Source organism: Meleagris gallopavo, chromosome 3 (genome assembly GCF_000146605.3).
Source record: "Meleagris gallopavo isolate NT-WF06-2002-E0010 breed Aviagen turkey brand Nicholas breeding stock chromosome 3, Turkey_5.1, whole genome shotgun sequence".
In the NCBI taxonomy this organism is placed as follows: Eukaryota; Metazoa; Chordata; class Aves; order Galliformes; family Phasianidae; genus Meleagris; species Meleagris gallopavo.
This window is the reverse complement of record NC_015013.2, coordinates 81,213,003-81,239,476: the sequence shown is the minus strand read 5'-3', so window position 1 is coordinate 81,239,476 and position 26,474 is coordinate 81,213,003. Positions and strand designations below refer to the sequence as shown.

General features: G+C 41.0%; 1 protein-coding gene across 1 annotated transcript in view; it reads left to right on the top strand.

The window, feature by feature from the left end:
• The window catches only part of SNTB1 (syntrophin beta 1), a 53,211-nt gene that overhangs the window by 12,522 nt on the left and 14,215 nt on the right, over positions 1-26,474 (top strand). Inside the window, exon 2 of the mRNA XM_019614231.1 lies at positions 2,243-2,450. Within this exon, the coding sequence (XP_019469776.1) occupies positions 2,243-2,450 (208 nt within the window). The remainder of the gene's footprint in view (positions 1-2,242; positions 2,451-26,474) is intronic.

The following is a 26,474-nucleotide window of genomic DNA, read 5'->3' as shown; positions in this document are numbered from 1 at the left end:
AAAATCCACACTGTGCAATAACATTTTTCAAGGCTGTTACAACACTGTTATGCTGTCCAGTTATTTTTTCTTTGAAAGAAGTGTTGAAATGAGAGGCAGAGTGCAGAAAATACTGAGTGCTATTCCTGGCTTGTTCCCTGCCTCATCTGGATGCTTTTTTGGGTGCTTTTCCCCCTGGGTGAAATGGGGACACTCGCTCTGAACTCGCTTGTGAAATGCTTGTGATCTTGTGCCAAAAAGTGCTCTGTAAGGAGTAAGCAGCATTTCACTAAGTACTACAGTGTGCTTTGAAAATCCAGGTCTGTGTAGTTTGTAACTATTGCTTAGATGTACAAATTCAAACTCAAGCTCACGTGACGCTGAGAGAGCGATGTTTGTGATGAGAAGGCAAAGCAGTGCGGTGGCGGCTGTGGGTGTTGTTGCTAACAGTCATTGAAGTAAGTACTTATCTGCAAATAGAATTTTCTTATTCTCCAGATCTGTATCATATAATAAGGAATTTTTCTTTCAATATCTGAAGTTGACCCTCAGTGCATTCTGGAGTGACTACGTAAGAGCTGTTTTATTCAGAAAGTGCTGAATTCCAGTGACTTTACTGAGGAGAGTGTGCTATTGTGTTGGCTCAGCAGTTTCCGGAAAATAATCCCACTTTTTAAACTATATAAGCAGTCATTTAGAACCCTGAACAGTTCAGTTGCTTCATTTGGAAAGTCATGACCTTTTCTATCTTTAGAGCAATGTCTGCTTGGAGACTTCCCCTTCCCAAAATGGACAAACAAGAGACGAGCAGCCCTCATCCTCTCAGCCCCAGAGAGCTACACAGATTGAGTTGCCTTCTGTTCTTTTGCTTGGTTTTAATCAATTAATTAAAAACTCTTAATTGTTAGTCAAGCTCTGAATTGCAGGATTTTGTAATTGCATAACAAATATTTGTATTACAGTAGCCTTGAACCTCGATCTGAATAAATTCCTCTGAACTTATTACATTTCTAATAGAGAAAGGAGTTGTCGTATGTCCCGGAGAGCAGGCAGCAATGCACAGGACAGAAGACTGGGGCTCAAAGCTGAGGTTGAAGTTATCTGGGTAGCATTCAGGGGAAGGCACTGTGTGTTTATAGTGAAAAAGCACAAATGTAAGTGCAGTTCAGTGATGGGCAATGAGCAGAGCTTGGTTTTATAATCACTGCATGAAGATAAAGCAGGCTATTATTTAGTGGGTTATTTAGCAAATGGTCAAGTAAAAGTGATCCACCAAGCCCTACTACTAATTAATTGCTACTAACTTCACTTCACTGAGAGCAGTGCTGAAATAGCAGCAACTGTCTCTCAAAGCATTTTTGTTATTGTTAGTAAAGATGTTGGCACAGTTCTCATAACCACAGTAGACAGAACCCATTTCCCTGAAACTGTATTTGTCTGTGCTTTTGAAACCACAGCTGTGGGGTAGAAGCCCACAGGATGGTCTGGTAAAAATGTTTTTGGGGAAAAACATCTCTCCTTACAAGACTTTGGAAAACTGTAAAAGATGCATGCCAGAAGCAATCATACAGTCGTGGTTAGCACTTTCTTGCCATCACTGGTAGCAGGGTCTAAATGGAACATTGTGGGTATTTGCTACTCCTGAGTAAGGCCAATTACACTTGGCTTCTAGTTCATGCTGAGTGGTGTTGCTGGAACTGCAGTGTAGTCCTAAGAAAATTCCTTTGTTTAGGATTAGGGTTTTTCGCTTCCCTTAGCTTTGTATGTACAAAATAAGCATACTGAGAAACTGTAGGTTTGCTATAAACATACAGCTAAAGAAGGTGGCAGCTCAACCTCAGCTTCTTCTGTTTTTTGATGGGTACCATGGCAGTGTGCAAAGCCTGGGGAGCGTGCTGAGCAGGAAGGGTAGGTAAGCACTCGGAAAAACTTTCATAATATCTTTTAAAACAATGAATGAATGCTCCTCTTGCCTATGCATTTGAAACTCCTATTGACTTGCCAGGTGTGGGGTTGAATCAGCATTGGCAGTAATTGGCAAATTACTTGTCAAAGATCAGTAATTTGCAGTAACATCAGAACAGACCTGACTTCAGTTAGAGGATCTCACTCTGTTCAGATGTTGTAAAGGTAAGTTTTTAGTGCTGGGTCTTGAAATTAGTATCCTCCAGTTTAACTGGTAGCTATCACTAAGTGAGGTAATAAATGTAATCATAAAGCAGTATCTGAGTGAACATAATCTTTTTCCCTCCCATTTTTCTAGACTTATTGAAGTTCATTCACCTGATGCCAAGCACACCGTGGTTCTCAGGAGTAAGGACTCAGCTACTGCCCAGGCCTGGTTCAATGCCATCCACTCCAGTGTCAATGATCTCATCCCCAGGGTGATTGCAGAGGTCAGAGACCAGCTGGGTAAAGCAGGGATTGCTGGAAGTCGAGAGATTAGACATCTAGGCTGGCTTGCAGAAAAGGTAATGGAAATGTTCTTATTTTCATTTCTGTGTTCTCTTTCTTGCTGTATAAGGTTCTGGGTTTTTATTTAGCTTTCCTCGAAGACCCTTCTTTTCTTAATGTGCCAAATATGTTGATTTTGTTTTGTTTTGTTTTAATGTAACTGGAAAATTATTTGAGTCTTCAGTACACCAAGTAGTGAAGGCTTTCCTGGGAGATCACAAGTCTCATGACCTGTCCAGGTGAAGTGTGTGGTGTCAGAAAAATCTGATGCCAGCCTCAGACTTCTCTACATTACATCTCCTGATCATGTGTATGGGGCTGTCTGCCTTAGTCTCCCTCCTGCTGCTGTCCTGGGAACAGGGACTCAGCTGTACTCAGATCTGGTGAAGCCGCACCTCGAGTATTGTGTTCAGTTTTGGACCCCTCACTACAAGAAAGACATTGAGGCCCTGGAATGTGTCTACAGAAGGGCAGTGAAACTGGTGAGGGGTCTGGAGCACAAGTCTTATGAGGAGTGGCTGAGGGAGCTGGGATTGTTTAGTCTGGAGAAGAGGAGGCTCAGGGGAGATCTCATTGCACTCTACAACTTCCTGAAGGGAGGTTGCGATGAGGAGGGGTTTGGCCTCTGCCCCCAAGCAATAAGCAGGACCTGAGGAAATGGCCACAAGTTGTACCAGAGGAGGTTTAGATAAGGAAAAACTTTTTCTCTCAAAGAGTGGTCAGGCACTGGAATGGCTGCCCAGGGAGGTGGTGGAGTCGCCATCCTTGGCCGTGTTCAAGAGGCGTCTGGATGAGGAGCTACGAGACATGGCTTAGTGCTTGTGGTAGCAATGGTAATGGGAGGATGGTTGGACTAGATGATCTCATGAGTCCTTTCCAACCTTGTGATTCTATGATTCTATGATTAGTATTGTAGGGAGTGTGATAATCTTAGCTCTTCCTTAAAACACAGACGCCTCAGTGAGTAAATTTTCATAGCATTAAACTGGACAGCTGTAAAGTGTTGAACCTTGTTTTCTCTTTATATCCATTCCTATAAACTTAAGAAGAGCTGAGTCTGCAAGTCCTTTTCTGTTCTAAAATCCTTGCCTTTGAAAGGGTAACCACTCTGTAGTAGATTATGTACACCTTATACTTCATAAATTAACAGATCATTTGAAGAGGACACATTACATGCTTCTTGTTTGTAAATATCCTGTTCTTATTATCAAGTGTGTGATCAATAGTGCTTGGCACTAGTGGGGTGCATGTAGGCAGCTGTGAGACTGAGTGTGGTCTCTTAGCCCAGCCACAAATAGGATGTGTGGATAGGAGATGGGCTGGATTCTGAATAATTTGAATTGCAGTAAAGATTCTTTTGGCTGAAAATGTTTATAGTAATCCATGCTATTGTTTTAAATCTATGCAAGATTTCTCTTTTCCTATTGCTGAATGTTTCTTCTTGTGGAAGAGGGACATACGCTTAAGGTGTTTTCTTCTTGTCAGATACTACATGATATCCCATTCACACACTTCTTTCCCCTCTTCATTCTGCCTTATAGACCACATGTCTGTGATTCATGTTATTGAGCACGGGCCAGTTCAAGATGTTGCTGATTTTAGTGGCAAACCATGTGTGTTGCTTTTAATAGCACCAAGTTGTAGTTCATCTAGTTCCAGGGTATTTAGAATGGCTGTCATCAAGAGCTGGCCTTGAGAGATTTGTAACAGCCTTGTAACCAAAAGTTAATGTTTTTTTAACTAAACTAACCATCCAGAGTTTTGCAATAGTAATGCAGTGAGGTCAGAAGATCCCAGCTTCTTCTTATTTAGGATACCCATGTAAAAGTAGAGAAAATCTCTACATATGGTAAAAATCTATGTTCAATTGCTTTTTTTACTGAACTTCGGGCTGTAAATCCTGGATGTAAAAGATTACCTGAAGAGTGGGAGAGGAGAGTTCAAACTGTACATGGAGCTGTTTCAGAGGTGTTCGAGTCAGCTGGGTGCTGACCGTGAGGCATTCTGTGCTCCGTGTGCAGAACCCAGGATAGCCAGAAATGAAATTCTGCAGTGATTTTTGAAGCAACACCAGGAACAATGATTTCCTTCTCCTGGGGTGCACTTCCCTTCCATGTTCACTGTTACTTAGTTTCTAAATGCTGGAGCATTTAGAAAGCAAAATTGTGAGGGAAGGGACCTCATTATTAGCAGCCACAAAATAAAATATGTGTCTTGTATTCCTCTCAATGGTGCTGTTAATTTCTCTCTGATATTTTGTGGCATATCTTGCAATTTTTCCATAGGTAGCAGTTGGAAGAAGTCTGAACTCAGGTTTGGTAAGCTTTGTAGGCTATAATTTTTAAGACTGCTTCTACGGTATCAGATTATGTTTCTTACATAGCATATTGTCACAGTGTGTTCTCAGTAAAATGGAGTGACGCTAGCTGAGATGAATTCCTTTGGCTGTCTAGGGAATGCAAAATGTAATCCCATAGAAATTCCACCATAATTTGCTGTGATTACTCTCTGCTTTCATTAAACTATTTCCTGGTTTGACATTTTATATATGTCTCTGCTCTAAACTTAGCTCTAAACTTCAACCTTTACATTTCTACAAAAATAGATTCATTAGCTGAGCCTCCCTCAGGTGGGTAATATTAACATTAATAGTAGGATATCTGAAGTACTATGCAATTGCATGCTAATGGGATTCTTCCACTTTCACTGAAATTTGATAAGACTGCCCTAAATTTATGGGCAGGAACGCTCCGTCCTGTAGGTCAGCCTTGTCAGGGAGCAAGGAACTCCCTGCCTTTGCTGAAGGTGTGCACATGTGCCCATCAGCATTTAAAGCAAGGGCTCTGCATCACTTGAAGAAAGCAAACTATTGTGTGGCTTTATTACATGTAAGGAGAAAAACAGCCAGAAGCAGTCATTAGAGATGCCAAATTCCCTGTTCTAGAGAGACACTGACCTTGTACTATCCTTGACCTTATGGAACGGGTTCTGAAGCCAGCCAAGGATTAGGTAGTTATGTTAAATGCTGGCATCCTAAAACGTGCTTGCAACTAACAGAAATGGCAAGTGCTGGTTTATGGTGAAATGCGTTGACTCACCATAACCTTTCCTGTATTTCTCTTTAACCAGCAAAACTTGTGGGATTAACAAGTGTGTAAGTGGGAGGGAACAGCTGCATGTGGGTTTTAATCTTAACTTTTTTTTTAGGGCTCCCTGTAAAGATACTTCTAGTGACCAAATACAGAAAGAGAAGTAATGTAATCCTGAGGAGCTTCTCCATGTGCATATTAGTTGCCCCTCTTCTTTCCAGTAATGCTTTCAAATCCCTTTAAAAATGTTTTCTCTACTTCTCACCCACTTTTTTATGGTTGTGGGCATCCTGTGGGATAGAGGGGAGCTGAAATAGGCACTCCTGCTTTTCTCATTAAACTTACTCAGCTACTGCTGAGTTCCTTTGTGAGAAGCAAGCTTTGCTCTTGCGTTGGAGAGTCAACTTATCAAGGAAATGATGGTTTATTTTTTCACTTCATAATGTCTGTTCCAGTAGATTAAGATAATACAAAAAGTTTTATCTCCATTTTTGCTTCTTTAATGCAAATGCAGTGAGGTGTTCTGAACAAAGTGGTTTTGCAAAGGTTGTTTTTTCCTATTCAGAAGTTGGCTACACGAGCATTGGAACTGCAGTGAGGCGCCAGCCCTGTAGCTAGGTCAGTAAAAACCAAAAACCCAACCAGAAAAGAAACCCCCATGACTCTGCCTCTCATTGTTCTTTCTGTGCCGGTGATGCTTTAAATGCAGACTTGGCAAAAAGAAAAACCACTTCTGTAGCCGGAGAACATTCTGCTTTCTGAATGCCAAACATCTCAGCAGACAATAGGTTTGCTAAAATGGTCTCAAGGCTCCTTTGAGAAACTTGAAAATAGAGGTGGCTGCAAGTTGGCTTTTATAATGGTAATATTTGGAGCAGCAAGAAAAATACTTCTCTTGGTTTTTCTTGCTGGATCTTAACTTCAGCATTTCACTCGCATTCACATAGCTCTGCACACTCCAGGAAAATGTGTCACTGCTCTCAGAAATCTGATGGGAGATGAGAATGGAGAAAATACCTGATATGGAGGGGAAATAGCCACATAGGCATGATGAATTAGAGGTGTTTTTCAACTCGTGACGCTATCTCTGAAATGAGAAATGTGTTAATATATTACAGGCTGTTCAGTCTCCTCAGACCTTAGATAACCATATCACTGAATTGAGCTGAAGTGTAGGACATGTCATAGCAGTGATCTTCAGTGTGGAGCTGTCTGTTTTCAGCATTGTATTTATCTTCCCATTTTCCCTCTACTTCTGAGCAGGGAGTGATAGCAGTGAGACTGTGGGACATGCAAGCTGTCCAAACAAGATTTAGACAAATGACATGAGAGCCTATTTGAAGGGTTTTTTTTTCTCCCAGCATGAAATGAAAAAAATGCTTCTGTTTTACCATTTCCTTTGCACCTATGTTCATTGGTTAGAAAGACAAGCAGACAGCAACAGAGCCGCATTGTTATTCTTATCACAGGGCTGTGAGTTTTCAAAGAAGAGAAGAGAAGCTTCAGTTTTAAAATTTTATATAATTTCTGAATTTCTAGAACAGACTTTGAACAGTGACCTTAAAACGTCTTTGCATGAGAAAACCACCAGCCTGTCGTCGTGTAGTTAAAGCATTTTGACTTTATTTAACAGCATGAGCATCTGCTTTTAACCACCTTCCTGTGACACAGTATAAAAGCACAGCAGGTGCTGGACAGCATTTAGAAATCCCTGGCATGGCTGTGTCCCTGGCTGCGGTGCCTTTGATGCAGATACGTGGCCACATGTGCAGCTCTGGGCTGGCTGCTGCTGTCCCCCTTAGCTCTTCCAGCCCTCCCATCACTGTGGTAGCAGTGCCCATCTGTCCCTGTAATGAGCCAGATCAGATGGTTATGCTGGCAGAAAACTCATTACTTTTTGGGGAAAATGCAGATTACAATGCCAGGGTAGTGAGAGAACGTGGCAGAGGTGTAGGGGCTGGGTGATGGGGCTGCCTCTTTGAGCAGCACGTAGTTCTTCAGCTGTGCAGGAGATAAATCTGGGTTGCACTGATCCCCAGCTCTTCATTCTGACTTGAGAACCTATGTGTGTTAAGTCTGAAACTGCAGTGAACTTTGGGCTGTATTGTCTTAACCTGTATTGCAAATTAGCGCATTGTTTAACCAGATAAATAACCTGCTAGAAACACTGGAGTTTGCTAAGAAAACTGTAATTCCAGTCTTCTTTTTTTTCTTGCAAGGAAATTGTGTTCACGTAGTGTTCATGTGGTCTTCCTATGAATTTCCAGTCTTTACAGCTTTTTTTTTTCTCTTCATTCAGTCTAGGTATTCTTTAGTAGTTATCCATGCATTCCTTCTCTCTCTCTCCATCTCTCTCTCTTTCCTTCTCTCTTTCTGTCACTGTCTCTCTTTACCCATCTATAAGTCAAACAAGGCAGTTGGACCTGGCTTGTTCGGAATAGCTAGAAGACCTGATTTGTCATACTGATAACATACAGATGCTCATAACCTGAACATTAATCTGACCTTCTGTAGTTCACACATACCTCAAATTGGAAAATCATGCATGTCCTAAATTAGAAATTGTATTTTTAAATTCTTCTATTTTTAAAATTCTATTTTTAAATTCTAATTACTTGCTGTGGAGCCCTTCAATAGAAATGAAGAGTCCTATTTTTGCCCTCTGTCACTTAACCTCATAACTTATTAATGCCAGAACTTATTTGTTTGCTTTGTAAAACACCACAACAGAGCACTTAATTACATTAACAGTTTTCATTATCTGGAATAGCAATCAGCCTGACCTAAGGAAAGACGTAAACCTGAACTAGCATGTAGTAATTTCCTCTCCCTGATTCAGTGAGGTCCAAAGTGAGGTCAATTCATCAACAGTAATATCGATCTCTTGTTGTTTTAGGTGCATTCAGTAAATGGATATATTAAGAAAAATTCTAGCTAAAAGCAGTCATTTCATTAATGTAACACATGCTATTCTTCCATGTGCTGATAAGAGCCGAGTTGAGCAAATGATAAATTTAAGTCAGGAGGAAGTGCTCAGTACAAAGGGATTGGAAAGCAGAGTAAGTGTAAAGATTGGGCTGATTAAACATGAAAAATTACAGGATTAGGGTGGTAAATTGAAAGTATGAGAGTGAAAGGTCTGAGCTTGAAAGTCAGTCTGCGGTACAGCTTGGTTTTTTTAGGGCAGAAGAAAACAAAACCTGTGATTGGATAATTACAGAGCACGGTTCTACAGTGAGTGAATGCTTTTGTGCCTGTGTTAGCCTTCAGATGTAAAAGCATTCTCTCAGAATTTGTGCTTAAGTATAAAGTGAGGCCCCGCATGTCCCCTTGCCTTTCCCACAAGAGTTTAGTTTGTTCTGGCCAGATTCCAGCAGAATTACACTATGCCTGTTCTCCCTTCTACATTTTGATCTGTTTCAGCAGTGCTCATTCTGATTTCATGATCCACATAAACCCCAGAAAAGAAGAGAAAGTTTATTTCTAATGACATTCTGCTCTGGTTTTAACTTTTCCCTTTCTTCGCGAGGAGAGTGGTGAGCTCTGAGCTGTAACGCCTGCTCCAGCGAGGCCTGGGGAGGACAAGAGGTACTGCTCAGATTGCAGGTGCTGCCTTTGCTTCTGGGTCAGAAGGAACGCAGGCCTTGAAAGGGAAAGAGAGAGTGCCATAAGGAAATGGGCAGGTTTGCAGCCTGCTGGACTGGAGGAGCTGTTTCTTTTGGCAGGGCTGTGTCTGCAGGAGCACGTCCTGGCATGGTTCTGAGCGCGGTTGCTTTCCATGGATCAGTAGGCCACTAAGGCTCTGGAACTAAACTCTTTTTTGTATGTAATCCCACTCTCCATCTTTTGCCTTGACAGCTGCAGTTGGATCTGTCTGTGAGGATCCACCACCCTTCATGCAGATGCTGGTTTAGCTCACCTTAGGGACTGCACAGCTCCAAAGCCTGTGTCTGAATGTATGTACATTCAAGTTCAGCTGGTAAAAAAAGCAGGAGTGATGTAGGTATGGTGAGAAGGAAGGCTTTGATTCTCTTCCTCCTGAAGCAGGTGAAAGGCCTTTTTTTCTCTCAGCATCTGGTAGTAGATATTGCAAGAAATACAATGAAAGAATTGGGAACAGCAGTGCTCCATAGTTCTCACATGTGATGTAAATGCAACAAATAAACCACATTGCATAAGGAGGCAGAGACCTGAATGCATATGAAACCTGGCCTTCAGTGGGTGCCTTTCTCAGGCCAGGAGTGGAGCTGCAGTGCTAATGAAAGCTCCCAGCATCTGCTGTCAAATCGATGCCCACCCAGCTGTGTTCTTTTTCTTCAGTGTTACCTTTATTCTCTTTTTCTGCTCTGTCTCCTGAATTTAAAAAGTCACTTTCAGGGAAATGGAAAGGTCCAGTAGAATCACAGAATTATTAAGGTTGGAAAAGACCTCGAAGATCATCCAGTCCAACCATCAACCCATATTCAGCCTGAAATTAGGGGCACCTTCAGCTTCAGGATCTACCCATTGTGAATTCCTCCCACCATAGTCACCAGTTTTTGTTTTTTTTCTCTAGCACAACAGCGCTCTCATTTCAGCCTTTTTGATTAATAACATAAGTAAACTGATTAGAAAGCAGCAGATTAGGTCATTAAAAAACCTATTCCTTCTACCCTGCAGTCCCACCAACCCCCTCAGTTAATCCTCAGTGAGAATGCAGGCAAATGTGGTGCTGTTCCTGGTAAAAATGCCCCCATTTGGAGGAATTTTTTTGCTTTTTCTGTTTCATTTTTAAGTAATGTTGCCCTATGCTGCTCTGTTGTTGAGCTTCCAGTCAGAGATGTGTTGTCCCTACCCACAAGTGCTTTTAGGACACATTAGATAGTTAATGTTTGAGGGATATTGCAACACAGCAGAGTAGCTGTTGGTAAAAGCAGAAGCAATATGCCTTGTATCCTGTTTTGCCAAACAACTGCTAACAGAGAAAAATAAACAGTTCTCTAAAAATACTTTGAGAAGAAGCTGTGTTCTCTGTTGGAAAGAGGGATTGACCTTTAAAAGAATAGGAGAGTTAAAAAAAAAATAGTGATGAGGGATAAGTTACATGCACTGTAATTTTCAGTGTGGCAAGACATTTACCCAATGCAGACTCTACAAATCCAGTCCAATTTTAATCCTCAACCTCTGTTTGTGTAATAGGTTCCCGAGGCTATTAACGCCAGCCTTTTACCTTTTACTGTATCCTGTAAAAATAAAATTATACCCATAATACCATGACAGCCCTTACAAAAATGTGCCATTAGACAATTATATTGCAACACAGCAACTCTGGAGACTGCAAAGAAGTATATCTCTTACAGCCTAATTGTTGTATCAATAGCATTTTCAACGCATTTGGTTACTGAGAAAGAAAAGAACATGATGATACCATATGTAAAATAGCGTATTTTGGAGTATTGATTTCTGAGTCTGACTGCGACAAGAGTGCTTGAGTTATGAGCGAAATCCTTGTAAGAATTGTACTTGAAACAAATCCGTGGTTGAAAAGGTTTCTTCTATCATTTCTCTTCTCTCCTACTGTCATGTGAGTGTCTGTTTTATTTTCATTATTTTAAGACAGGAAATGTTTTGACATTGGAGTTTTAACTAAAAGGAGTAATAGGGCTGATTAAAAAAGGTTCTTGTGTTCCCTTCCCCCAGATTCTTCAATTCTGAAGATTTATTTTCATCTGCAGAATTACTCTCTCTGTTTAACCAGACAGTAATTGATAGTGCACATCAGGATAATTAGTCTAACTAGTCTCCTAAACCCCAAACCCCACTGCTTCCTTTAAGCTCCGCATTGTCTATACCGTAACATAAATAAAAGCTTTAGCAAAGGACTGAAAAAAACAGCAAATTGATAGCGCGGGAGCCTCCCTGCCCTCTCCACAGGGTTTCCTCTTCTCATTTTTAATGAGGCCTGTATTAGTTGTCATTTGTACCTTCCCTGATGAATAGTTTGAAAGAAAAGCTTTCTATGTGCACAGCAAAATTTGTGCCAAGTTGCTGACCTTTGATTTTGCTAAGACCTCATTTGAGTCTCAGTCCCAAGCCCAAGCATATTGTTGGATCAATCATGTTGATTTTTGGCTCTGATAGTAATGCACAGCTAATGAGTTGTGTGGTGTACATATTAACCTCAGACCTGGCAGCACTAATGCCAAGCACGTAGCAGAATCACGCTGGGGCATCAGAAAAGACATACAGTGCAGGCATCTTAATAGAGGCAGACAATTAAAAACAGTATCACAGGTTCACCGCTTGTGGGATGTAGGATTTAATCAAAGCAGGAAAAACAAAACATCTTTTGTCTGTTCGGAAAAAAAGAACCTCAACATCATAAAGATGCTTTATGAACTGTGAAATAGAGAGGAAAGCCTGAATGTTTAAGCAGCAAGATAATGATTTTACTACCAAAAGGAAATCTACTTTGGGGAATAGCCATTGAATAACACTAGATTTAAACTTGTTGGAGATTACCATGTAATGATTATCATGGCATTTCAAGGAATTTGGAAGCAATGGTATAAGGTTTGGATTACCAACTGCATGACATGTTATTTAGCAATACTTCAGCAAAGGTCTTATATCCTTACAAGTAAAAGTTCCTAAGACCAAGTGTTGAATTCCCAGAAACAGCCAGCACTGCTGATTTTGAAAGCAGCTGTTTCTGATCACTGACAAAAGTAACACTTCCCTCAAAGGAACAGATTTTGATCTCTTTTTACAATTATAAATATAGGGAGAGACAATATGTTGCTCATCAACAATGTGGAAAGGTGGACAAAAATCTCAACGTGCATAGTATCCTTCTCCTGGCTCATTTCCTTACTTTTAGGATTAGGAAAGGAAGGAAGAGCTGCACAATGGATGCATAAAAAAGCAACGTTTTCAGTTTTGATGTAAGTCCTAAACAGCCAGCTGCAGGGGACAGGGAAACAAAGACAGAATAAATGTGATTTTCGGAGGTTGCACACAGGTTGTGGCCCCTTCTTTATGCAGTGAAAACTAATCAATAAGGCCAAAGAAACATTACTGCTTGAAACAGAAAATCAAGTTAAATGAATGGGAAAACCTGAAGTACACAAAGATGCAATCTTAGATGTTCATGTTTGACTTTGGGTGAAGCAGTACCCAGTCCTGGAGGAAAGTGGGCATGAGGGAAGAAAAGTGGTCTCACACCCACATGAAGCATGGGGAATGTACCCTGTCAGATGTACGTACGTGTAGAGAAATTGGGTGCTGTTGTAACATCCCAGACCTCACAACAGAACCTGCTGGAATGACACTGGATTTTTTTTTTTGGTGCTACCACATTGCATGAAAATAATGCAGTTTTATTAGAGGTGTTGTACGTGAATCTGAGAAATAAGCACAGAATAGGATCTATAGAAAAAATACACAGTCCATTGTAGAACTTTTCTTGCTGAAAATTCACAAAAAATCATGTTTTTCTTGTGCTATAATAGTCATGTTATGTGTTTTCCTCTTCTAATCTACTTGTGCTGGCACTTTTTGTTAATGCACAGCTTAGTCTTATTTCAGTACAGGGGATGAGAAGAGTCAGAAGGTGAAAAATGGCAGCACTTAGATGGCATGCTGTTGAGTGAGCTCTCTCTCCAGCAGGTGAAATAGGGTGGTTAACTACAGCAGCTTCAGCACGTTCCAGCTTGTTTCCAGCTCCAATTCAGGACTGTTGAGAATCATGTCGAAGACCTAGAGAAATACCTTCGAATATACATATTTCAAGTTTTTTAAGGAGAGTTTCCTCCCCTCCTTTGGAAGACTGTGTCTGCTTGTGCAGTATGCCTGGAACAGGCTGCCCAGAGAAGATCTGAATCCCTGGAGACGTTCAAGGCCCAGTCGGATGGGGCTTTGGGCAGTCTGACCTGGCAACTCTAAGCCATTCTATAATTCTGTGATTAATAAACTTAATGTGCAAGAAGGCAAAGAGGACATTTATTCATCTGTCTACCAGAAGGAAAGCAGTGTGTGCGCTCAGAGCTTCTGTTCCTAGTGCAATATTGTTCGTGTTGAAGGCAAATGGACTTACTAGAATTTGCTCAGATGTTATTTGGATTCCCTGAAGTTCAGGTTCTCATACAGTAGTGGTAGTCTGACTGGAAGGAAACACCTGGGTTTTAATCACTAGACACTAACGACAGCCACAGTGAGGATTCCTGAAACACAGTGTGAGCACATGGTGTTTTTGTTGGGGCTTTTTTTTATTTATACTTTTCTACTGAGTAGAGGCTGCTGTGCATGCTTGCATTTACTGATCTTGTACTAAAAATAGTTGCAGACATTGGCCAGAGTGGGCTTCCAGTGTGTAATAATGGATGCAACTGCTTTTGTGTGCTTTACGCTGGAAATGTCAGTGATGTTTATGGAAACAGCTCTAAAAAGTTCACTTTGAGGAGTGGCCTGCTATGGAAATAGAAGATTACCCTTTGTTTATGGAATGAAAAGAGTAAATCACTATGAGAAGAAGCATTTTGTGGTATTCTCTCTAGTCTCATCTCCTGTCATCCTATGTGCAAGGTACTGTGCAGGGCCCTTCAGGAAGGAAACGCATTAGAACTTAATGTTTAAATGCACGTGTTCATTCCCCTTAAAAGATGCTCTGTTATTCTCTGTCCCTTCGATCTCCTAATCATAGTGTTAAAGAGTCCATTAACACACTCCCACCTTAAATTTCAAAATGGAGGTTTAAATTTGCAGGCCCAAAAGTGCAGCCAGATGTTAACAAGGCCCAGGGAATTGGTAAAGCTGGCAGAAGCTATTGGTAGTAAACATACTGCAAAGAGGAACATCATGGAGATGAATTGTTCAGCTGAACGTGATGGTTTGGGAACCTTTTATGTGGTGTTTTGTCTTGAGACCCCCTACTTCCATCTTTTGTGGGAGAGTTGATTATTGAGGATAAGCTGCCGCGCTGTTTGCTTCTCCCTTTGTTGTTACAAGAGGCTGAAGTAAAGAAGATGTCTTGGTGGGGACTGCTGTGGTTAGTAACTACATTAATGAAGGCTATGGAACTATCCAAACCTTGAAGGCCATTGTGCAAGATTGCAACATGAAGAGTACTGCTAGAAACAGATCCTGCTCCAAACTCAAACCATCAGAGCAGGGAGGAAATATGGAACCATGCATTAGTCACTGTGTTTCTACTGTGATCTCAGTGCCTGTGGGAATTAAACCAAATGAATGAGGAATGCAGATTGGGGTAGGGAAAAGTGGGACAGCATCAGAAGAGAGTGTGAGCATTGGTAAGGTGAAGCTGAGCTAACAGGATCCTTCAGGGCGCCCACCGTGGAAGGAGTAGCCATGGGATGTGCTGCAGAGACCATGGGGCATAGATAGGTGTACCAAGTATTCAGTGGTCTGGGTGGTGTTGGAGCAATCCACTATTGGAAAGGATAAGACAACCTTTCTCTGAACCCTTTATAACCTTAGAAGATGGATTCTTTGCAGCTGCAAGGAACTTTCAAAGAGGGGAATTTTGGCTTCTCTGTGTTCTTTCACTTGAGATTGGACACAAGAGGCTGTTAGTGCTCATCAAAGGTCATGTCATCATCAATTTCCATTAGCCTGGATACTGTTGAGAAAACCTTCAGTCTCAGCTTGCTTTAAATAATTTTAAACAGCTGCTTGGATAGTTGCAAGCACAAGCAGAAGGAATGAGTTGAGGTTGTAGGATAGCATCCAAGCGAGTGAACAGCTCTGAAAAACATTTATGGGGAACTGACCATTGACTGATAGCTGTTATGTATCTGTAGCCCTCTATGGACCTGCAGAGGGCTTCAGTGTTCAAAGTTTTGGTAGCAGAAGCATTACAGGCTACTCTGCTGGAAAAGTGAAATACAAGAATACCAGTCAGTCTCAGAGGTAACGTAGATCACAGATTGCTTCTGTATGGGGGAAGCAAATAGCCGTGACATCCTGTGCCAGCCTCAGAGGTTATCAGTTCAGTGCCCAGAGTTCAGCAGCAGTGAAGGCTGTGTGTACGCTCAGATAACAGCAAAGGGAGTTCACCTTTGATTTCTTTCCCTTCTTCTATTGATCTGCTGTTCTCCCCTAAAATTCCCCATAGCTGATTTTCCCTTCTGATTTTGTCTGAGCTGTCTGAGGAGGCTTGTTGTCTGAGGATGTGCTTCTGAATTAATGATGCTTTTAAAGAGGTGCTGCTTATATGCATGAAAATGTGTAATAGCTAGCCTGATTTCCGTCTGATGTAATTTAGGAGTAAATCCTTCGACTTCAACAGAATTGAAAGGGTATAAATATAATTGAAGTCAGGTCCTATATTTTTAAGGCTAAGCCTAGAAAATGCTGCAACCTATTCTCTGCTCTCTTTTCTCTTTCAAGCCTACTCACAAATATGAGCGTCTTAACTGGGACTCAGTCTATTTCTGCTTGGTTTAATCAAAGATCTGTCAGTAAAGAATTTTTATGAGATGAAAAGGTGAAGTCCTTCTGACCCCCCTACCTATCTTTAGAAAATCTCGTTGGCTGCTGTTTCTGAAAAATCTCGGCAGCAGTTGTTCTTTTTTCCACTGGTCAGTTATGCTAAGCAGCGTATCTGTAGCTATGTTTAGTTCTGAACACAAACAGGCAGAAATGAAAGCTTTTTGGCAAGCAAAGAATATGATTTTCAGCTCATTCTCACAGAATGGTGTTAATTAATAGATTGTTTTCTGACAAATAGTTAATTGTGCCTGGCTATTTTCCATATGGCTAAAGGAAATAAGCCAACAAGGGCACGGCAGTTAAAATCCCAGAAATTTTGATATTAAACCACTGGTATGATATGCAATCCAATTTGCTGTCCTTTTGAAAGGAGTTCTGTGGGTATTAGCATATGACAGTATCACTGGAGTACGTAGTTTCCAATTTTCTTTTGCACACTTCTGTACTGGTATTATCATCTGTGTTACTCTTCGTATCAACGTATATAAGAAGGCTAGCACAAACTGAAAAAGAAGCTTCAAATAAAATATGAAGATTTATCTTCATAATAGGAATAAAGATGGAATGAATAACTTTACAAAATTTCTCAATGTCTTTAGTGTAAATACATTTCTAATGCTGAGGGTAGAATCAGAAGAAGTAACTTGATAGTATTCATAGCTGTTCATCCTCTTGGGCTTTGCACTTCACTGTAGCAGCAGAAGTGATACTAGATCTCCACAGTTTGTGTTACCCTCAACCAGTTCTTTCTGTAAGTGGCTGGCATTTGCTGGCTAGGGTGATTTATTAGCCTGCAGCAGGAAACATTCTTCCATTGATGGAATCAGTAGGATCTTGAGATTGTATATCTCTTGTGCCAAAAAGAGATTTTTCTCTTCAGATAAGTGATATGTTTGTAAACAGATATAAAAGTCTAATGCAGTTTGCAAGAAGTTCTTTATTTCATTAAGTTAGTTCTAAGGAGATGACCTGTAGCATGTTATCTGTTTATAATGACTTTGGAAATTAACTTCATTCCTCTAAAGTATTTATTCTAAAGAAATGTTCAGTTCTCAATAGAATCGTCCTATGAGTAATTACATGCTAAGGTTTTAGCAAAAATACGAAACACTATGAATTAAAAGCAGATAAAGAGCATTAGCTTTCAAAATTGCATAGCTTGTAGCATGTAATTTGTTGATATTTGTAGGATTTGGGTCTGTGGATTGATGGCCCTAATTGTCTATCTTTTAGTAATCTCGATGAAATAACATGGCACAGCACTAAATCCATTTGTCCTGTGTGGCTAATTTAAAGCTCAGCACAGATAACTGCCAAGTAGAGGGTTCTTTATGTTTGTCTTGTAAATATGGCTCTGTTGAATATTCATGTTCTCTATTAACACATGCCCTTCAATATTTGCTGCATTTTGTCACAGATTGTAGATTAATTAAACAAGTTTTTTTGCCATAAACCTCTGGGCTGTGATCTTGTCAGATCTTCTAATATAAGCAGTATCAGGTCTGGGAAGGGGATATTGGAGGGCTGGAAAATGGCAGCTCACATCTTGACCGTAGCTCTAAGCCTCCTACCTTGAAAAGGATAGGTCATCTATTTGGAATAGAGAGATTTTATGAAAGCTGAGCTCTCATTTTTATTGTAGGTTCCTGGCCGCAATGAAAAGCTTGAAACTATGGTATGTCAGCAAAACAAAAAGTCTTGATGGATCAGCAAAAATTAAAAACGTATTTCAAATACGAAGCAAACCTCAGACTGATTTTCAAGCCACACTTAGTATCCCTATGGGAGCTTTGGCTGACTAGAGTTGGTAATACTGGTTTCCCGTTAAAGCTGTTTTGTCATTTATTTTTGCAGCATTTATTTTTGCAGCATTAGGGATGTGTGTGCATTTCTTCATGCACCAGATACATAATGATGACAGCTATTGAGTAAATCACAGGACTCAGTGACAAACTGCAGTTATCCTCTAGATCTGAACTTTCTCTCTGGCATTCTTCCCACTTGACCATTTCTTCTCCTGAAATTACTTTGGGAGGGTTAGGATATTGACTGTATTGAAATAGGAATTTTCTGTTAGTTTTGCAGTACTTTAGTGACACCTGCACTCACAATATTCCCAGAATCACAATACCATGCCCTCCAGCATGGGTAACAAGTTCCTAATGGTAAAACTTATTATACAGTACAAATTACGGTATAGTATAGCTAAAATTCAGTGTTGTCCTGGTTAATTTGATATTAAATGATGTAACTGTTCGCTTCCTACGTTTACTGGCTTCCCAGGATCCACCAATATTGAGATCCACCATGTGGACCTACAGGTGGTCTCCAGCTCTCCCTGCTAACTGCCAAGGTGTGGCCAACTGGAAACTTACTTGGTGGCAGTGGTCTCTTGGAGCCCAGCTTGGATCTGGGGGGGAAAAATCATCTTCAGAAACTTTTGACTTTTAATAAAGAAACGAAAATTATGTTTCTTAAGTTTCTTTCCCTTGGCAAGAAAGCAGATCTGATCTATGAGGTTCTGAAGTAGTTTGTGAAGGTCTGTGATTGTGCTGGCACAAATACAGATGTTCTGTTTTTATCCATTTAATAAAAGGATATGGACTCTAATAATTGAATGGCTTTGAAAATGACAACCAGGTAAATAAATAATTCATTAAAGAAAAGACAAATGTATCAGCTTTGTGTTCACAGATCTTTATGTAGGCATCTAAATAAGTAGCTTTGGATTCCAAATTATGACTAATTTTCACCAACTTTTCCAGAAACTTGTGGCCTCCCCATAGTTTCAAAATAAGCTAAATTATTAAGGATTCTATTTTTTTTTCTTTTAAAATAATACGTCCAATCAAGATCACAGTTGATGAAGCTTATAGTGTATAGATTTTCTCTCTTTTTTAAAGATAATGCATTTTTGTGCCAGACATGTTGTGAATTCACTCATGTGCTTGAGGTCAATATTTGCAATGCAGTCCATCAGTGTTACAGAATATTGATCAATGACACAATAGACTGAAATGACACAGTATTCTGGACGATTGTCCTTGAAACAGCATAGTAACAATGACAGAGAAACATCTTGTTCTTTCTGTACTGCTGTCTTACTATTTTTTTTTCTTCTAGCGCTTGTGATTTATAATGACCCTTGAGTGAAGTAGTTGAATCTGTCAGTCTTGAAAAGGTATCAGTCATGAAAGGTCATCATTTCTGAGAGTGAATATTAGGAAAACAACACGATAGAGAATGGCATAAAGCATCTTCTGGGACAGATTTCTGTCACTATAGTTTTAATGTAGACATAGATGATTACCTGTCCTTCACCAAACAGACACTGTAATCTTTTCAAATGACATTGTACTTGTTTGAACCATCATTAAAAAATGCAAGCATCTTTCAAATCAAAACTCCATTTCCTGCTTTTGCATTTGACTCTGCTGCTGACAATTGTTCTTGAGTAGATCATTAGAAATCCAAGCATTTTTATTGAATTGAAAGGTAAAATGAGTATATCTTTTGAGATAATGGGTATTATTGCTACTTTATCCTAATCTAGCACCTACTTGATCAGCTGAAGGCAGAATCAATTGTAAATTAACGATCTTTGAAGACAGTGAGTTGAAACTGTGGTGTCTTTAAATCGATTCTGCACCTGTGCAGTTACCATTATAGCCCACTGATGAGGATGAACTACCTCATAAAACACTGCAACTTGACTTGAACAGAGAAATCTGTCACAGTTAAACTGCTGTATCACGTAATAATGTTTGCTCTTAGTATTCTCGACTGTACCTGGAGGAAGCTGCTTTTCTCTAGCACTAAATAACAGTATCCATTCTTGAGCAGTTAAACAGGAGATGTGGTAGATCTTCCAAATCTCCCCATCTTTTTTCTTGCTTCTACTTGAAAGCCATTCACAGGTATGATTCCTTTGGGCCACAAAGATGGTGAAGGGCTTGGAGCATCTCCCCTATGAAGAAAGGCTAAGTGAACTGGGTCTGTTTAGCCTTGAGAAAAGACGACTGAGAGGGGACCTGATCCAGGTTTATAAATATCTGAGGTGTGGCGGCCATAGCGGTGAGGCCAGTCTCTTTTCAGTGGTACGTGGAGACAGGACGAGGGGAAACGGACATAAGCTGCAGCATAGGAAGTTTTGCACGAATGTGCGTAAGAACTTCTTCACGGTGAGGGTGACGGAGCACTGGAACAGGCTGCCCAGGGAGGTTGTGGAGTCTCCTTCTCTGGAGATATTCAAGTCTCGCCTGGACGCCTACCTGTGCGACCTGGTGTAGGGAACCTGCTTTGGCAGGGGGGTTGGTCTCGATGATCTCTAGAGGTCCCTTCCAACCCCTACAATTCTGTGATTCTGTGATTCTTTCTCTTGGAGCTGATCCTGATACACAAAATGATTCCATGGATTGGAGACAAAGATGCAGAACCTTTTCTTCTGACTTCTAAATCAAGTCTGGAGGAAGAAGACTGCTCTATTTTAAAGAGAAGTAGTGCTTTTTCCCCAGTACTAGGATTATTGTGCTGTGGATCCAGCCATTATATTGGAGACAACAGAGTTGCTCATATGGCCCAGACTTGACCTGTCTTAGAGGTACAGTCCATTCCACATGTTGATGATAGTTGTAGGCAGCTATCATCAACCTTTCAATGATATTTTCATGAAAGATGTTTCTGAACGCAAGCTTACAGACACCCTTATTTGCAGCCTGAAGTATCCAGACATCCCAGATTTAAGCCACGTGTACTCAAAAGGCATGAGCACACAAGAGCTGCGAAGTTATTTACTAATAGCAAACATCTCAGATGATCTTTATAGTCCCTTCCTACTTAAGCCATTATAAGATTCTATGACTCTATGATCTTCACTTTTCTCCTGAACATGCAGTACAAGCATGCTAGATTAGAGATTAGAGGGATGGCTGGTTGAAATCTAGGTGCTAACTGGCCAAGGTAAGTATGTGTTATTGCCTGCACTATTGTACCGGTTTCAGCTTTAATATAGAAGCATTGTGCTCACCCCTACTCTTCAGATTTTTCACTCACTTGTTCAATCAGTATAACTGATAAGAAAAGCCAAGAGTTAATGGTGTTTTCTTGCCTTTTTCTCCGTTTCCCTATGTCTCTTTTATAAACAGTACTTGAAATATGACCACTTTGAGCACAGGTTTTTGCCCTGTCAAACCGGCCTTGAAGGTTAGTTGAACTATAGCTAGCCTGTCCTCTATATCAGCCTCAGTTCCCAGTGCCAGCTGGGCTTGTTCTGACCTTCCAACCTGTCTAGCTTGACATTTCTCTTCTGTACTTTTATATTACAGGTCAGGTAGGTTTTCCTTGTCACAGCCCTTGGGTGATGAAATGTCCCTTTCCCTTCCCCACTCTCCACAGCCAATTTCTGAAAAACAATACAATGGGGAAGATAAATTGTAAAGTGCAGATTTTTCTTCAGAAGTCATTTTGTTCAACACTGTCTTTTCAGGAGTGGAGCTTTGGTGTTTGCAATGCTTTTCCATCATAACCCTAGTAAATTACCACTACTTAATTTCAGAATTTCTCTCAGCCATCTTCTGGTCTGAAGAAATCACTATAGAAGAAAATATCTTTTATTCAGAAAACACAAGAATTCTTTTTGAAACGTAAAGAGTTTCTTTCATTTGACATGAAAGTGAGTCAGTGTCTTGAACAAATGATGATCCATTTACCGTATCTGCTCTCTGCCTGTTGCCCTGCCCTGGGTGTATTCTTGACATTATCTCACTGAAAAAGAGTTCTTATGGACCTTCGAATCTCTACTTCATGCACATTAAAGTGATCTTAGGTCATGGCAAAGATTTCTAAAATGCACAATTTACTTTTTCTTACTTCCTGAGTCCTCCACAGTTAGATGTCTAGGCATTTATTTATCCAGTTTCCCTGGATTCATGTACCAGGAGAAGAAAGAGGAGGATGTCTTTTACTGAGGACGGTGAGACGCAGACACAAGCTGTCCAGAGCAGCTGTGGATGCCCCATCCCTGGAAGCATTTAAGGCCAGGTTGAATGGGACCCTGGGGATGATCTGGTCTGATCTGGTGAGTTGGAATTGGATGGGCTTGGATGGGCTTTGAGGTCCCTTCCAACCCAAACCATTCTATGATTCTAGATACAAGCTAGAGCTTGTAGAAATCAAATTTAGTCTACAGTTGGAACATGAGCTTGTAGCTATCATTGTGCTCTTGTGGTTGGCTGTGTTAGTTTTGACTAAAGCTGGCTTGTGTCTTGTCATTTTAAAGGACATCTAGAAGAAGTTCAATCTTGAATAAGTCTGTCTCGTGAATGGGTACCGTTTTCATTTTCATCAGTGCCTGTAGCTGTAGTTATAGATGTACTTCAGGTTGCATTGAGGAGAGGGTTGTGATCAGTGTGGTCCTCCTGCTGCTCTGTCTGTTCACACAGCATCCGAGCCAAACATATACATCACTCAGTAGCTGCCTGGTGCTCAAAGGAGGCAATGTTGTGCCCTTTGTGGGATTTTCTTTGTGTGCAGTAACTGTAATACAAATCTGATAACAGAGAAACACACATTTAAGTAGTCACTGAGGTCAGAGACAGAAAAGAACAAAACCAGTCGTATTTTCATTAGCTTTCTTCCTTTTTTCTTTTTTTTTTTTTAAATAACACTCGTACTATTTCCAGGATGTTCATATCCCTGAACCTGAACCTCTAAGTAGGAACTAAGGGAGCAAACTCCCCGCCAGTATAAGGGCGGAGCAAATCCAAGACCACCTCATGAGAGTTAATGTGTACAAGTCCATGGAGCTGGATGACATGTAACCCAGAGAGCTGGATAATGTGGTTACCAAGCCGCTGTCCATCATATTTGAAAAGTTCTGGCTGTCAGGTGAAGTCCCTGGGGACTGGAAAAAGGAAAACATCATTTACAAGAAAGGGAGGAAAGAGGACCAAGGGAACTACAGGCCAGTGAGTCTCACCCCTGTGCCTGGAAAGATCAGATCCTCCTGGAAGATATGTTAAGGCACGTGAGGGACGAGTGAGTGATCGAACACAGCCAGCGTGGCTTCACCAAGGGAATGTCATGCCTGACCAATCTGGTTGTCTTCTGTGTTGGAGTGATGGCATCAGTGGGAAAAGGGAAGGCAACTGATGTCATCCACTTGGATTTCTGCAAGGACTTTGACGTGGTCCCTCACCACATCTTTATCTCTAAATTGGAGAAATAAGAGATTTGAAGAGTGGACTGTTCAGTGGTTAAATAAGTAGTTAAAAGGTTGTAATCAGAAGGTTGTGGTCAATGGCTTCGCGTCCAGGTGGAGGCTAGTAACAAGTGGTGTTGGGTGATGGAGGTGATTGTCCCTCTCTACTCTGTCCTTGTGAGGCCCCAGCTGGAGTACTGCATCCAAGTCTGGGGACTCCAGTAATGAAAGAGGTGGGAGCTTTTGGAGGAGGTCCAGAGGAGGTCCACAAAGATAATCCAAGGGCTGGAGCACCTCTCTTATGGAGAGAGACTGAAAGAACTGGGCTTGTTCAGCCTAGAAAAGAGAAGGCCGCAGGGAGAGCTCATTGGGGACTGCCAATATTTAAATGGAGTTTATAAACAGGAAGGGAATCAAGTTTTTACGAAGGTAGATAGTGATAGGAAAAGGGGAAGTAGTTTTAAGCTAAAGAAGGGGAGGTTTAGATTGGATATCAGGGAATTTTTTTTTCTGAGAGAGTGGTGAGGTGCTGTAACAGGTTGTCCAGAGAGGTTGTGGATGCCCTGTCCCTGTAGGTATTTAAGGTGAGGTTGGATGGGGCCCTGGCAGTCTAATCTAGTACTTGATCTAGAGGCTGGCAACCTTGTTTGTGGTAGGGAGGTTGGAACTTAATGATCCTTAAAGTCCCTTCCAAACCAAGCCATTCTATGATTCTATTATTTCCTGTTTAAAACTACTAAGTACATATCTTAACTGTGCATGTAGTGTGGGAGGTGATATCCCCTGCCTATGGCTGTCACTTACACCTACTCTTGCATTGAAAATTGCCTGCCATCAAAAAAGGTTGCAGAAGTATAAGCGTTGTTGTGTATGCTGCTGTTGGCACATTGTATTTTTGCCTTGCTGCTATTCATCTTGGAAAAATACTTCACAGTCCCAGCTGTTATTTTCAAGAACTGACAAGGAGGTTTCTGTAAGAGAATCAGATTTATTTTGAACATGGACGTAGTCCTTCATCAAAAGACAATGAAATTGCAAGAAATACATAGCAGAACATGTCAAAGCTGACTTCTGACAGCACTGAGAGATTTTAAGTGTACGGAGACTGGAAAACGGCAAGAAAAATGTTTCAGAAAATTCCTTCTGGATTGCTCTTCCCATGCAGTGTGTGCAGGGGTATTTTAACTTCTGGATTTGAAGGATACAGGGGAGGGGAAAGGGTATTAAGACACTAAGTGTGAGCCTTGCAGTTCTCTGAGTTCTCTGAGTACCTGCTGCAGTGGAGTCTGCTAGCAATACATAATTTGTTTATTAAACAAAGAATGTGATTGAAATGTCCCTTTTGAGTTAATGAAAATGTAAAACAGCTTCCCAGAAAAGTCTAAGGTTTCTAATGTGATTTTCTGCAAGTCTCATAGATTAAAGGTATTCTTTCATCCATTCCTAACAGCCTGAAGAAGATGAGAAACTGAAATTCAAAGGAAATCCTTACAAAAGGGAGACCTGGTAGATGAAAATGCTAAGGTCCGAACTTTTTCTAAAAAGACATATCTCCAGTGAGCTGCCTGTTGGAAACAGATCATTTACGCTGACTTTGCACTGGAAGCCTGTGGCATATCATAGAATATCTATCTAATCATAGAATCATAGAATGGCCTGGGTTGAAAAGGACCACAGTGATCATCTAGTTTCAACCCCCCAGCTGTGTGCAGGGTCGCCAACCACCAGACCAGGCTGCCCAGAGCCACATCCAGCCTGGCCTCGAATGCCTCCAGGGAAGGGGCATCCACAACCTCCTTGGGCAACCTGGGTGTCACCACCCTGAGGGTGAAAAACTTCTTCCTAATATCTAACCTAAATAAAGGTGGATCTCCTCTGGTATGATACCAGACTCAGCTGAGCTGAGCTGAACTGGCCATGGAGAGGGGTGCTGGTACCTGTTGCTACCGTAACAGTATCCAGAAGACCAGTGAAAAATGTGCTGAAGCATTTTATTGTGGTGACAGATTTGAGGAGTACTGATTTTTTTTTCCCTCCAGTCCATCAGGATTGGATCTAACATTCTGACTATGGAAAAGTTTTGAGTTTGAATTTTTTCTTAGGGCACATGGTCATTCTGTTGGCCTGCAACACAGATAAACGTGCTTTGAATCAGACGTGCAATTGGGAGTTGGGATGCATTGGGCCCAGTGCTGTTAGCTGGTCAGGGGAAGAGATTGTCCCATTCTACACTACACTTGTACAGCCTCATATGGAGTGCTGTGTGCAGTTTTGGGCACTGCAGTACAGAAAGAACATAAAAGGAGGGCTACAAAGATGACAGAGGGTCTAGAGAGGAAGACGTATGAGGAGTGGATAAAATCACTTGGTTTGTTCCGCCCTGAGAAGAGGAGGCTGAGGGGAGTCTGCATGGTGGCCTGCAGCTCCTCACAGAGAGTGGAAGGGCAGCAACAAGGCCCAAGGAAGCAGCATGAAGCTGTGTCAGAGGAGGGTCAGATGGGGATTAGGGAAAGGGTCTGCACCAGAGGGAGGTGGGCTTGGAATGGGCTGCCCAGGGCAGTGGGCTCAGCCCTGAGCTCTTAGAGTTCAGGGAGCTCTGGAGTTCTGGACAATGTTTTCAGACATAGGGTCTGATTTTTGGGCGGTCCTTTGTGGAGCCAGGATTAGTACTCAGTGGTCCTTATGAAATTCCAACTTAGGACATTCTGTGATTCTGTGATTCTAAGAATTTTACAAGTGACAGAATTCTGCCAAGTTTTGCCAGTCCTAACCATCATCTAAAAGGGTGCCTCTAAAATGTGTCTCAAGTGATACTTAAATATACTCTTAGAGAACCATTTCATGTTATATTTCAGATTTTATATCCTTACTTTTGGAACAGATCTTTCTTTTAGCTGTCAATAAGCAGCACACTTTCTCCTCTTGTTTTGAAATTTATTGTTTTACTCATGGTTGGTATGACCCTGTTGCTTGATCTGGATTAATTTCTCGTGCTGATTTGTTCTGAATGTGCCCTGTAGGCTAATTTGCAGACTTTGTTTTTCTTTTGAAAATTTGCTGTTACCATCTGCAGGACAAAATGTTCTTTTTGACACCTTACAGAAGTGCCGACTCCCTGACGAACGACATGGCATCAGCTGTTAGAGGCTAATGCAAACCCGTCTGAAATCAGTGAACAGTAATGCAATTCAAGGTTTTAGGGAAAGGCAATATCTTTTATTAGATCAGCTGTTACACTTGGAAAAAACAGACACGCTTTCAGATGC